This window comes from Lycium ferocissimum, chromosome 12, assembly GCF_029784015.1.
Source record: "Lycium ferocissimum isolate CSIRO_LF1 chromosome 12, AGI_CSIRO_Lferr_CH_V1, whole genome shotgun sequence".
NCBI classification, from domain to species: Eukaryota; Viridiplantae; Streptophyta; class Magnoliopsida; order Solanales; family Solanaceae; genus Lycium; species Lycium ferocissimum.
The window spans coordinates 60,140,536-60,154,758 of record NC_081353.1 but is presented as its reverse complement, the minus strand read 5'-3'; the positions used below and the strand labels follow the sequence as shown (position 1 = coordinate 60,154,758).

At 35.1% G+C, this 14,223-nt stretch overlaps 2 protein-coding genes across 2 annotated transcripts in view; one reads left to right on the top strand and one right to left on the bottom strand.

The window, feature by feature from the left end:
- The first annotated feature begins 996 nt into the window (after positions 1–996).
- Positions 997–7,591, top strand: LOC132040020 (beta-glucosidase 44-like). Its single transcript, XM_059430622.1, has 11 exons — positions 997–1,267; positions 2,133–2,191; positions 4,630–4,705; positions 4,806–4,877; positions 5,095–5,182; positions 5,266–5,518; positions 5,819–5,933; positions 6,061–6,279; positions 6,747–6,778; positions 6,867–6,969; positions 7,073–7,591. The coding sequence occupies exons 1-11, from the start codon at positions 1,060–1,062 to the stop codon at positions 7,348–7,350; spliced, it is 1,503 nt and encodes a 500-aa protein (XP_059286605.1). The 5' UTR covers positions 997–1,059; the 3' UTR covers positions 7,351–7,591.
- A 1,939-nt stretch (positions 7,592–9,530) lies between these two features.
- LOC132039491 (uncharacterized) overlaps positions 9,531–14,223 on the bottom strand; it is a 6,840-nt gene continuing 2,147 nt past the window's right edge. Inside the window, exons 2-4 of the mRNA XM_059429964.1 lie at positions 11,598–11,737; positions 9,644–11,001; positions 9,531–9,588 (exon numbers count right to left, since the gene is read on the bottom strand). Coding sequence (XP_059285947.1) covers positions 9,531–9,588; positions 9,644–11,001; positions 11,598–11,737 — 1,556 coding nt within the window. The remainder of the gene's footprint in view (positions 9,589–9,643; positions 11,002–11,597; positions 11,738–14,223) is intronic.

The window sequence follows — 14,223 nt, the reverse complement described above, 5'->3', positions numbered from 1 at the left end:
GGTTGGATTAAATGGTTTAGGGTCTTTTTGTATTTTATAAAAGATTAACAAGTTTGGCAAAATACATTTTCAACCCCAATTTTCTTAATCCCAAATTTAATTGGGTTTTGACTTAATGTGGTCCCTACAAGTCACCTCTAGTAATTTCCAAACTTAAACGACACCTTCAGTTAATTCTTCCCACTAACAACTCCCTCCATGAGAATAGGAAAATCAAAATTTTTCTCACATGGGAACCCCCTCCTAATGGCTTCTTTAAGCTCAACACTGATGGCTCTTGCTTAGGTAACCCAGGAGTAGGAAGAATAGAGAGGGTTTATAGAAATAGCAAGGGAGACTGGGTAGTGGGCTTCACCAAAGATTTGCCAAACACTACTAATATTTATGGTGAGCTAACAGCTATCTTGCAGAGTCTCAAACTCGCTCATGATCACAATCTCAAGCCCTTGGAAATTAACTGTGACTCAATGGAGGTAATCAACATGCTAGAAAAAGGTCATATCCCTTATAATGTTGTTATTACTGAATGCAGGTCTCTCATGTACAACTTGGGCCATCCAACAATTAAGCATGTATACCGTGAGCAGAACAAGATGGCTGATTTGCTTGCTAAGGACGGTGCTAGGAGAAAGCTTTTTGATGGACTTCAAGTGCATGTAGTCCCCCCCTTTGTTGTGAGCAATGTGTTTTGGGCAGATATGAGAGGGGCTACTTATGAGAGATTTATTAATTTTGTGAATGATCGGACATTGGTCGTAGTGCCAGGTCTTGTAACAGGCATAAGCCTAGACACAGTTAACTTTTTGTACATTTATATATATATATATATATATATATATATATATATAAGGCACTAGTATCTCGATTAACCAAAAAAAAATATATATATATATATATAATATGTGCACCCTGGCCATACCACTCACATGCATTAGTTTATACTCTAGTATCTATTCTATAAATAGAATTGCTCCCCACCATATGTCCATGCCATATCCCACCTGATCCTACACTCCACTCACTAGTATTGCTTTGAGATTTGGCCGTAGAAAGGAGTAAATGATCAAAACCACTCCATGGTTGTTTCTTCTTGCTGTAATATTAAGCACCATAACGTTCGTTCAGAGCAATAATAATGTTTTGAGCAGAGACAGCTTTCCAAAGGGTTTTGTGTTTGGAACATCAACATCTGCATACCAAGTAGAAGGTGCGGCTAGCAAGGATGGTCGTGGACCTAGTGTTTGGGATACTTTCATCAAACAGCCTGGTACATATTAATTAAATTTAGTTATAGAATGTATCATGATTTTGAGTATAAAGAGGTTGCGGATTACGGTATAAGGTTAGTAGGTAGTTGAGTTTTGTCTCGCTTTCCTGTAGGTTAGGATTGGTGGTAGTTTGGAGCACCGCTCCTCCTTTCATACCAGTAGTATTTTGTATTATTCTCGTAGTTTCTTATTTTTTGATTTCTGTTGCCATGTGTTGTTTCTTGTGTTTCGGTTATCGTATTATTTTGTTATTATTACTTTTTTTTCTTTCAAAAATGTTATACACGTAATGCTTTCGGTATTACTCTTGTAGTGTCTTGCCCTTTGATTTCTGCTACTATCTGTTGTTTCTTGTTCTTTGATTATGGTATTACTCTTAAAAAAAATTAAAAGTGACCATCGCCTAGTATTACTTTGTGGTTGTTACTGCTATATCATACTTTTTATAGTATGTTGCCATGGTTTATTTGTTTATGTTATTTCTTTTTTCATGCGTCGTCTTTGAATTGTTTGTTCTTATTGGTAGAAACAGTATCTCTATCTTCCAAGATAGGGTAAGGTCTGCGTACACTCTATCTCACTGGGTATATTGTTGTTGTTGTTGCTGCTTTCCTTATCATTTTCCTTGGCTTCTTCACTTCCATATTTTCTTTGTCCAAATTGCTTCAAAATGCTTTACTTGAGCCGAGGGTCTATCGGCAACAACCTCTCTACCTTCACAAGTAGGAGTAAGGTCTGCATACATACTATCTTTTTCAGACCCCACTTGTGAAATTAGACTGAATATGTTATCATTACAGTAGTATCATGATTTGTTTTGACAATTTTGATCGAAGTAAGAGCTTTTACTTGGTGCTAAAACAGGACGTGAGCCCAATAATGCAAGTGGAGAGGTCTCTGCGGACCAGTACCACCGTTATAAAGTAAGTTGAATATGTCTTCTTTCTAGCAGCTAGGATGATTCAAATTTTATGTTACTACATCCAGTGTTCTTTTATGGTAATGCGGATTTGGTATAAATGCCTGTTTTTTTAAAAAAAAAAAAAATATATATATATATATATATTATGATCATCCGGTTTCAGCTACCTACTTGCCAAATTAATTCAGATTTGTATTGTGTGATATTTTATTAAATGTAAAAAAAAAAAAAAAAAAATTTAAAAAACCCTCTCTACTAGGTATTTCTCCGTCTCACCATACCATGCCCCTTGTTGGTCAATTGCCGCTTGGCTACGAGATGTAGGCAAGAAAAAGCTTTAGGTCTTACATGTTTTAATATTTAAGGATAATCTTTCTCATAGTAATTTGATGCACCAACAGAATTTAGATGAGTTTACTTTCTGTCTGCTAATGATATAAAGTATTTTTTACACCACTAGGTTAAAGTAATTTGAGATAATAGGTAATTGTACATAGTAAATTTACGTTGTTAGTCCTTCTGTTTCATTTTATATAGCGGTATTTAATTACTCCCTCCGTCTCATGTTACTTGTCCACTTTATCCTTTACACGTTCTTTAAGAACTCATAAATAATAATGTATTTTTACTACATTACCCTTATCTCTCTTCAATTAATTACACTTTAATCAATATTGGTTAATTAAAAGAACAATTAATGTTAAGGGCAAAGTAGAAAAAGCTTAATTAATTTTATCTTGATTTTGTAAATGGAGACGTATTTTCAGACGGATATTTATAGTAATGTGGACAATTAATATGGGACCGATGGAGTATATATTCCCTCTGTTTCATTTGATACAGTACTATTTAATTAGGCACAGATTTTAAGAAAAAGAATTTGACACACATCAAAGTATTCATAGAATTTTTGGTCTCAAATATATCACTTATGATATTTCTATGACTATTAAAGCATGTCATTAAGGAAAAAATAGAAAATTTAAATTTAAATTTTTTTTTTTTTAAAATATAGATCAATACTATTTCTTCTGTATCAATTTATGTGACACTGTTTAACTTGACACAAAATTAAGAAAGAAAAGCATACTTTTAAAATTTGTGATCTAAAACAAACTATTAAAAGAATATTTTTGTTCAATTTCGCATAGTTTAAAGGCATTTTCGAACCTTTTCCGTAATCCTAAAAGAAGATTAAATAACCCACTATAGCTAATGGTGTGAAAATGTATTAAATTATGAGTGTTCTTAATCTAAATCCACGAAAGATATGTTTGGTATTGGTCTTTTTGGACATTTTCCTGGTTGCGGGTGAAAGTCACTTTTGACCATCGTCACCAACCATATTGAAAGACAAAATGATTAGAACTACACTACTCTTTCTTGGGAGAGAAGCTGTGACATGACAGCATATATATATAAAATAATAATAATATATATTATTATATCGTTGAGAAGAATTAATAAAGCTAATGATCAAGTCGATAAAACATTCAACTTTAGAGTTACCTTGTTAAGGAATTAATTGCTCCAATAGCTAACACAACTCTCATGATAATTACGCCCTTAGAGTGTGATGGAGGAAAATGTTTTTCAATATTCTCGTGCTTGGTCAAAATATTTCGTTTAGAAAATTAATTTCTTAAAAATTAAGAAAATGACTTTTCTAATATAACTAGGAAAAACAAAATTTTCACTAATGGCAAGAAATGCTTATTTTCTCCACTTCATCTTCAACGCCCTCAACCTCGCCCCAACATCCTCAACTCACCCCACCCCCAACCCTTCATAGCCCCATAGTACTTTTCTTATTGCATATATAAATGTTATAGAGTATTAAGGTATTTTTTTTTTTAGCTATTTACCAAACACCAGAAAATAAGTATAGGAAAACATTTTTCTTCGTACCAAACACACCCTAACACTTTGTTTGGATGGTTGTTACGTATTGTTTCATAATGTATCGTACTATATCGTATTGTGTTGTATTGTATTGTACTGTATTGTTTTGATGAATAAGACGTTTGGATAGATTGTATCGTTTCTCACCGTTACATAATGTTAGACATCAACAATTTGAAAGATAAATCTACAACAAAATTAAGTAGGGTATACTCTAGATCTGTCATAAAAAGGTACGATAAAAGATAAAATATGATTATTAGATAATAAGTAAAGATTAAATGAGGGAAAAAATAAGGTAACGACAGGATAACACCAAATCAGTCATTACATAAAATGAGACTTTTCGTGGTTACTTAATGATGAATTAAACGATACGATACAATAGAATTTAAGTAACAATCAAAACAAACATTGTTTTTAAACTAACAACACAATATGATAGGTAACGATCATCCGAACAAGTTGTAAATCCTCAAATTTTGATGTATGATTTTGTATCATGAAATTTAACTGAATCCTCTTCTATGAGTACAGGTAGATATTGATCTAATGGTGAAGCTGAACTTTGATGCTTACCGTTTCTCAATTTCATGGTCCAGGATTTTCCCAAGTAATCTGATCAACTACTTTATTCTTTCCAGTTCTCTAACTTTAAAATCTAGCCCTTTGCATAAACATAAAATATTTTGTGTCTCACTTTACCAATGTAGATGGAGCTGGAAAAATTAACTGGAAGGGAGTTGCTTATTACAACAGGTTGATTGACTATATGCTCAAAAGAGGTAATTTTTTGACTGCATGTACGGACGTACCTGTTACACTAGTCTTGAATTATACACATATTATTTGTACCATTGTCACAACAAAAAAAATAGTTGATGTAGTTGTATGTTTATATCCACTGGTTTAAATTGTGGATCTGCCTCTACTTAACAATAGTCAATATGAATATGTTATATAGACAAAATTATTGAAGCTTGAACATCTTATTTTTGGCAGGTATTTCCCCATATGTTAATCTTAATCACTACGATTTACCTCAAGCACTTCAAGATAGATACAAGGGATGGTTGAGTCATGAAGTCGTGTAAGTATATCAAGAAATTTTACCTCACACATGACTTTTTTGCTTCTTTGTTCTGACAGCGCTTTGTCATATAAATTTTGCAGCAAAGATTTTGCTGATTATGCAGAATTTTGCTTCAAGACATATGGAGACAGAGTTAAGAATTGGTTCTCATTTAATGAACCAAGAGTTGTTGCTGATTTAGGGTATGACACTGGATTCTTTGCACCTGGAAGGTGCTCTAAAGCATTTGGCAACTGCACAACAGGGGACTCTGCAACTGAGCCTTACATTGTTGCACATAATATGATCTTAAGCCATGCTGCTGCTGCTCATAGATACAGCGAAAAGTATCAAGTAGGATTAAATATCCTTTTCTTTTCTTTTTATTTAACTTACACACACTAGAAATGTCAAAAAAAAATTACGCCATCACTATATTTTAACTTGTTATAGTAGGTAACCTGTCTTATTTTCCAGGTCTCACTTTATGTGGACGGTTACTTGTAGCTATTTTTTAGTGACGTGACACTTAATTATGGAAGTTAAAACTATTTTGTTGTTGCTTTGTCCGGAAACTTTACATCATATTTCAACTCACAACATACTAGGAGAAGAGGAGTAAGTTTTGACTTCATCTTAAAAATGCAATTACAGGAGAAACAGAAAGGGAAATTTGGGATTATCTTGGATTTTGTCTGGTATGAACCACTTACTAGGTCGAAAGCTGACAATTGTGCAGCTCAAAGAGCAATAGACTTTGAATTGGGATGGAAAGAATTTTCTAACATGACACTACATTACTTAATAAGTTTCTCATAGAGTGGTCAATCCTCCATGAAATTTGGTTTGCTATAGCCTTATCTTGAGAACAACACTTAATTTGGACTTGCTATATAGGTTTTTGCATCCTCTAGTATATGGAGAGTACCCAAAAACCATGCAAAATATTGTTGGAAATCGATTACCCAAATTCACAACAGAAGAGATTGAGAAGGTCAAAGGATCAATTGATTATGTGGGCATAAACCATTATACTACCTTCTATACATATGATCACCAGTTATCCAAACCAAAAGCCCTTGCGTACCAGCAGGATCAGAACTGTGGATTTGCTTGTAAGATTTTTACTTCTTTATTTCCGATATGTGCTTTATAGTCATCGGGTTGTTACTTATAACCATGAAGTAATGTGAAGTGACGGATTATTGCCTCATATGCGAAATCATGAGCTTCAGATAAGTGTGCGCATCAACCAATGATGTGAAAAGTGATATCTACAACAAGTGGTTGATTCTTTGAATCCCAACTGTATGAAGTTGGATTAATATTGGCATTATTCTAAATTGAATGCTGAAACTAGTTATTTATTCAATTACTACAGTACTAAATTCGTATATGTCTGGTCTTTTGTCATTTCACATAAATTGTGTTCTTCGCTAATCGCTTTCGCTTCAAGCCCCCTAGACCTCATCACCTTTTTGTGCTTTTCGCCTTTAAAAAACACTATCTAAGCGGAAAAAATGTTCTGATGTTGTACGTAAGAGGTTTTGTTGATCCCAATTCTTTTCTTGCCGTGGTGCAGATGATCGCAAGGGAGTACCAATTGGTCCTAGGGTAAGAACGTGGAGTTAATGTTTTTGTACCTAGAAAGTACTATATCCTAACCGTTAGCTAATTCCATTTTTACTTTGAATGCTTGTAGGCACATTCGGATTGGCTCTACATTGTGCCTTGGGGTCTCTACGAAGCTGTCAACTATGTAAAAGAACACTATGGAAATCCTACCATTATTCTATCAGAAAATGGTATGCTTGTAAAACTTTTCAAAATTGTAGTTACCTAGACTTGTTTGAATTTCCAGAACGGACTTAAAAGGAACTCCGAGGACTGACCATAGATTAATTTCAGGTATGGATTATGCAGGAAACATTTCCCTTCAAGATGCATTGCATGATATGAAAAGGATTGATTACTACAGAAGTTATTTGGCCGAACTAAAGAAGGCTATCGATGAAGGAGCTAATGTCATAGGCTACTTTGCATGGTCGTTGCTAGACAACTTTGAATGGAGATTAGGTTATACTTCTAGATTTGGTATTATCTATGTTGATTTCAGAACCCTTAAGCGGTATCCAAAAATGTCAGCCCATTGGTTCAAGCAATTACTTAAGCGCCATAAGCATTAAGCTCAGACATTGCCCCTTTGTATTGTAGCCTTTTCATTAAAGGCGTTTAATTTGCTTATTTAGGATATGTCTGTTTAGAGTAATCGTCACCCATAAGTAGGTGTAACTCTGTTTAGAGGCTAGAGTTTCTATTCCGGGGTAGAGTTCTATAGAACATCATATCTATATCCTTTTACCAATTCGGGCACTGACGTTTCAAGACTGTCATTGTTTGCTAATTGAATGTCTATTAGTGTTGGTTTGCGAATTAAAATGTCGTAAAGAATCGATCAGCCTTTAGCTCCTGAAATACCATCATAACACAATGACACATGAATAGTGCTTCTAGACTTGATCACAGATTGAATTATTTTGCATACTAATATTGATGCATGATGGCTTAACTTTAAGCAATAAGCACAAATAAAATGAAAACAATTTCACTAATGGCAATGCCTTCAATTTTCTCCTTTCCATGTAGACCAACTAGGAGAGCTAGCTTCTTAACATCATCACCACAAAGTTCATGCAGAGTCACAATTGCTTCGGTCATCAATCAAATCCTCCCACCTGCTTATTGGTATCATAAACAAATTCCTTCTGAACTCTTTGTATTTTAGGAATCCCTCTCTCTTGGGCTCTATAAACTGATTTATGATTATGAGCATGTTAGCATCTAACTTCAATCAAAGATGCTAACATACCCTCTAAGGCAGCCATGTTAACAAAATCTGGTCTGGTTTCTAACATCAGTATCATGAGGAATAGGTCTGTTGGCACTAACACGTGTATGTTTTGATGATTGACAAAGTGAATGAACAAAGTCAATGAACATGTTCCATCTCAGTAACAGATGCGAGATAAAGTGAATGAACCAGGTGCTTGAACCAGGTCAATGAACATGTTTCAACTCAGAGCTACGAGTGGAACTCTTGATTTAAGAGATAAGAACTTGGCGGACAAGTTACAGGATTTCTTGCCAAAATTATCCAGATACGGTTCAGACTCCTAAAGGGCTATTGAAGCCGCATGACATGCAAGAAACCTAAGTCGGCTCAAACCTTGATTCTTATTCTGGGCCTCAGCATGTAGGGTTTGTGGTTAGTTGACTTGCTGAGCACCAAAAGATATATTGTCAAGTCCTCTCTTGAAGATTTTTACGCACTCATATAGAGAGAGAGAAACAGAATTTGAGCGAATACAGTCAATGCGATATTTGTGAGTTCTGATTCCCGAAGTGCGGCCTAATACAAAGAACAAGATTGAAGAACCTGTTTCATTGGGTAATGTCGTTGGCATTAGCTAGACTAATGTGCATGTGAGTTTTGATGATTGACAAAGATTCATGATAAACAAAAGGCAAAAAATGATTGATACCATGAAGAAGACAAACCAGGTCTAGATACATGTGAGAGTGCACAAGAATGAATTGAACAAAGCCTAGACATCTGGTTGAATGTAGCAGAAGTTCTAAACAAAGAGTAATGTCTGAATGAGCAAGAATGCAATGCACATGGACAGGGGTGGAGCCAGGATTTTCATCAAGGGTGTTCATATTTTAGGACAGGGGATGTGTGAGGGAAAAAAAAAAAACAACGCATGTAAAAAACACAATGCCTCTGCCAACTATCAATATGGCCCAGTGTTGCGTCAAAATATTTGCAACAGTGAATTATTCATTTAAGCTCCCACCGACACTCTACCCCTTCATAGAATTTATTATGAAATAAGCTCTACCATAGAACACTTTATCTGATGCAAGCTAAAGAACAAATAAATAACTTACACGTTCAATGGCCTCACTCTCTTCAGGTGTAATAGTCACAGCTTGTAGGAAGGAAAAACGAAAGAGTGTGACGCCGAGTCTTCAGGTGTAACTGTCCAAGCAACTTATCTGCAGAGTATCTCAACCGAAGATCATGAAATTCAACTTTGGTAGGAAGGAAAAACAAAAGAGTTGTAACATCAAGTTAGAATATGAAAAAATAGAATGGAGTCGGGAAGATACTTGTACAAAATAAAATTAACATAAAGAAGTCAACAACAAAAGATTCTATTACAAACTAATAAATTACAATTGCACTGGACGAGTCTTCATCCCTTGAAATGTTTTTATAATACACTCATTAGAAACATCTTTAAATACTTTTTTTTTTCCACATAAGGTTCTATTCGATTCCGCAAGTCATTCTTGATAAACTTCATCGCCGAAAAAGCTCTTTCAATTGTTGCAGTGGCGACTGGTAGAAGGAAAGCAAACTTCACCAAAAGGAATACAAGAGAATAGTTTAAATGCTTCTTTGTCTCAACTAACTTTCTTGAAAATTCCCCAAGTCCACCTAAATTGGAGAACCTTTTGTCAATATCACGAACGTTAATAATGTAATTAGCAAGTTGATTCTCAAGGGTCCTCATGCTAAATCCATCAAAGTCATCAGGATATAATTCAGCCATTCTCACTATCTTTTTTATGTCAAAACTAGAAAATGAATCAATTGGATTCAAGCAAGCTACTCCATTAAGCAAATCACTAGTCACCTCATTGAAACGCTCATTGAGTTCTTGTAACTGCCAATCAATAATTTTATAAAACAAATCCACACGGTAATGATGCAAAGTAGTATAATCAACTACTTTACGTCGTGATCTTCCAGAGTTAGTATATGGATCATCATAATTAGGCAATGAAATTTTATGCTTGATACAAAAAGTTTCTACCTTTTCTTTAAGTGAATCCCATCCAGAATGCTTTTCTAAGAGAGGATCCCATTCATTATCTCTTAAAGCTTGCAACCTTCTCTTGCAAACCTTAACAAGAATCATGGCATTTGCAATATCTTGTTCCTTTTTCTGTAATGACACATTAAGATCATATGTGATTCCTAAAACATCAGTCATCAAATGCAACAAGAAAACAGTCTCAAATGTTTGACAACTTCTTAGAAATCCCGATGCACTAGCTCTTTCATCCAGAGTACTTGCATTTACAACAAGAGCATCAAGGACATCAACAATAGAGGCAAAGTTAGTAATAAAGTTTCCAAACGACTTGTAGTGAGATCCCCAATTAGTATCACCGACTTTAATAAGGCCAAGTTCTTGATTCAGGCCTCTACCCGTTTCTAGCTCACCCATATCTAATGCTTCCCGGAGTTTTTGTTTTTGAGATTCTCGAAATCCATCCACACATTTAAAAGAAGCTCCCAACACATTCAAAACATTTGAAACCAAGAGTACAAGTTCTCCCACCTGAACACACTTTTTAGAAACCGCAACAAGAGTTAGTTGAAGTTGATGAGCAAAACAACGAACGGAATGAGCCGATCTACTTTCTTGTTTGATCAACGTTTTAAGACCACCAAGCTCACCTTGCATATTGCTTGCCCCATCATAACATTGCCCCCGTACATAAGATAAAGTAAAAGAATGGTGAGTGAGTACATCCACAATTGCTTTCTTTAGAGATAACGCACTAGTATCTTTAACATGAACAAGTCCAATAAATGCCTCCATCACAAATCCCCTTTTATCAGCATATCGAAAACAAATAGCCATTTGCTCTTTGCATGACACATCTTTAGATTCATCAACCAATAGAGCAAAGTAGTCACCATTTAAGTCCTCTATTATAGCCTCAATTGTTTCAATCTTACAAGCACTCACAATATCTTTCTAGATATCATGAGAAGTCATTTTATTATTTTTTGGAGCTTTTCCTAACACATAAGGTTGAATTTGATCACATTTATCCGCATACCATGAAAGAACTTCAAGAAAATTACCTTTGTTCAATGACGATTCACTCTCATCATGACCGCGAAGTGCAAACCTTGATTCAAGAGAAGTCGTACCACATCGATTGAAGCATTTAAGCGAACCCATTATTCATGCTTACCTTTATCATCCAACTTGTAAAATGCAGCCTGAATGGATTGTTCTTTTCGCATTAGATCTTCACACATTCTTTTTGATTGATTATGAACACTATTTGGTGGACCAACGTGCGTTAGCAAGCTATCCTTTCTATACCAATTTTTAAACCCTTTAGTCGAAAATACATTACCACCACCTTGATGAATGCTTTCCCCTTGAAACAAATAACAAGGCAAACAATAAGCTGCATCTGCACTTGTACTATATTCCAACCAATCAGGAAATTCATCAAACCATTTAGAAACAAAATGATGTGGTATTCCAGAAATATCAGTTTTAGGAAACTCATGATCCTTAGGCTAGCAAGGACCTTTTTGAATGTATGCCCTCCTTACCTCATCACGAATGTTTGGATGATAATAGAAAATTGGAGTTCTTTCGGCTGGGTCAGCCTTTAGATCATTTACATCAAATTCTTGTCTCTGAGAAGAGTGAGACGATGGTATTTTTGCTTGGTTGGCATTTTCATCTCGGCCTAGTTGATTTTGATTCTGAGAAGAGTGAGACACCAAACTTTTTTTTGGTACTTTCTGAAAATATTTCTCCATTCAAACTGAAATAACAGTCAAATACGATGCACTTATTAGAAATCTGTCATACAAATTACTCGCTGAATATATAAACAAATTTAAAAAACACAAAAATTGCAGTTGGTACATCTAACACTTCATCGTTCTACGCAGAAGAGTAGCAAGATATGGAGGAATAAAGTAGCAAACTGCCATCACCTAGAAATCAAAAAGATAGGTCCTGACTACATAATTTTTCTTGCCATCAGCCCATCACCTAGATATAAAAAAGATATCTCTACTGAAAAAGTAGCAATATATGAAAATCCCTAATTTTTCTTCCCATCACCTAGAAATAAAAAAATAAAAAATAAAAAAAGATAGGTCCTAATTTGCTATGAAATAACAATGGGAAAAAGAAAAAGCACAAATGATGAATCCCACTCTTGAATGAAAAATTAAAATCAATTCAGGTTAAAATGAATAAGAAATTCGATGGAATTTGTTTGGCAACTAACAAGTCGTTACTAACCCCCTAGCCCACTTTTACATACTTGAGTACAATTCTTTTTCATGTGTTTGCACTTACTGTCATCCTCACCGTCTCTGTTACTTGAAGTTGATATTAGACAATTGAAGAGACAAAAGTACAACAAAATTTTCATGCTCACAATGATGTTATTTACTTACATATATTAACTGGTGTTATGGTTGCGAACCTTGCGGTGATAGTTGATAGCGGACTAGCGGTGGTCGGTGGTGCAGGTGGTTTTTTGATGGAGTAAGAAAGGCAGAAGGACAGGCAGTGGCGGGAAAGAGAAGCAAAAGGGGGTTTTTAGTTTATGAGGAAAGAAGGTGTTTTGGGTAGAAGATAAAATTTTGACTATGTTAATACAAAATAAGTTGGCTTCTGTTAGAAGATAAAAAGTTTGATGAGTAGCTTTTTTTAATTTTAAAAGAAAAAAGTCAACACTTTTTAAATGTTATGGCAGTATGGCTTGTCTCATTCAGTGAAAAGAGACTACTAGTTTCTCTAATGCAAAAATAAAAAAATTGTGCCACAGCTGGGATTCGAACTCGCACCCTCAGCGAGAGTTTGCACACCCTTAGCCGCTGGGCTATCCTTCGTTTCTATGTCAAGGTTGTTCATTACTAGTAGATATCCACAAAGTTCTATATTTAACATAGGCATCCGACAATTTTTTCCGACGAAGGGTGTTCATATGACCACCCTTGAATAGGTGTGGCTCCACCCCTGCACATGTGTTATGTCCCGTATCTTTACATAGGGACATTATAAAGCTAAGTGCGACAAGTTAAAGACAAAGTCCTGGTAGGGTTCCTGCAAGGTTTTCATCTCCGATTTCGTTTCTATGCACAAGTTGCCATGGATTTCGTTTGGTATAAGAACATTATTGGAGAATAAGGATTAATTGACCAATATTGGATGACTAAGTGAGATTAAGAACTAAATTACACTATTAGTGAAGCCTAAGTGGCCGTGTGGGCCCCACTTGTGAATTGGCCAATTCTTATTGGCTAAAGGCTTGGGTGGGACACATGTCCACCCCATGAACTGCATATATATACTAAAATGCTGATTCACACTTCAACTACTAAGTCATTTCATCTTCACAAGCCAAAAGAAATTTAGTGATAGAGAGAGAGGCTCTCGGCCATAGCCCAGCCGAGAATGAGCTCGTCTAAAAAAAAATCAGTTTTCCAAGCAAATTAACTCCTCATCAAGTGTATAAGAACGTGTAGTAGTTGTTGGGAAGAGACAAGGAGGTGTAGCATTCAATAGAGTTAAAGATTCGGCCAAGTTTGAAGGACAAATTGCAAGGTAAGCATGATCATTATTCTTGTGTTGTGTGAAGAATTGAATGTATATAATTCATGCATGTGGTTGTTGGATTGTTGTTGTGGTTGAATTTGAGGTTGAGCCGTGAGCTTGGTGAAGCAAGGGGTGGTTCCATTTTGCATGTATTGTTGGTAAATAAATGTATGTCAACATATGTAATTGAACAAGATTGTAGAAATTGGTTTATGATGTGCATGTTAGAATTGGGTCGTTTTCTTAAAGTTTGAATGAGCCATGTGTTGTAGATTTGAATGGAATTATGTTTGGTTTTCTTGTACATGTATTGGAAATGGATTGAAGGTGTTGTAGTGTGGATAAATGAGTGAAAATCATGGAGTTGTAGGATGGCATTGAAACCGTGTAAGGGTTGTTTAGGGGAGTTTATGGACTCGCTTTTGTGCCAAGTTTTGATTGTTGTTGTTATGCAAATTGTGGTATATTGCATGTATGTTGAATATGTGAATTAAGGTGTTAATGAAACAAATCGTGTTGATAGAGGTGTATAGGTAGTCCAAAATCGTGACCGTTTTGGGTACTAGGAAGTGAAGTAATGTTGTTGAATGTTGTTATGAACATGTAGTAAAAGTGAAA

Excerpts from the sequence above, each read along its gene's own strand:
- LOC132040020 (XM_059430622.1), top strand. The coding sequence starts at position 1,060 with ATGATCAAAACCACTCCATGGTTGTTTCTTCTTGCTGTAATATTAAGC. Across the intron at positions 2,192-4,629 it reads ACCAGTACCACCGTTATAAA|GTAGATATTGATCTAATGGT; the intron begins GTAAGTTGAATA and ends CTATGAGTACAG. Across the intron at positions 5,519-5,818 it reads GATACAGCGAAAAGTATCAA|GAGAAACAGAAAGGGAAATT; the intron begins GTAGGATTAAAT and ends ATGCAATTACAG.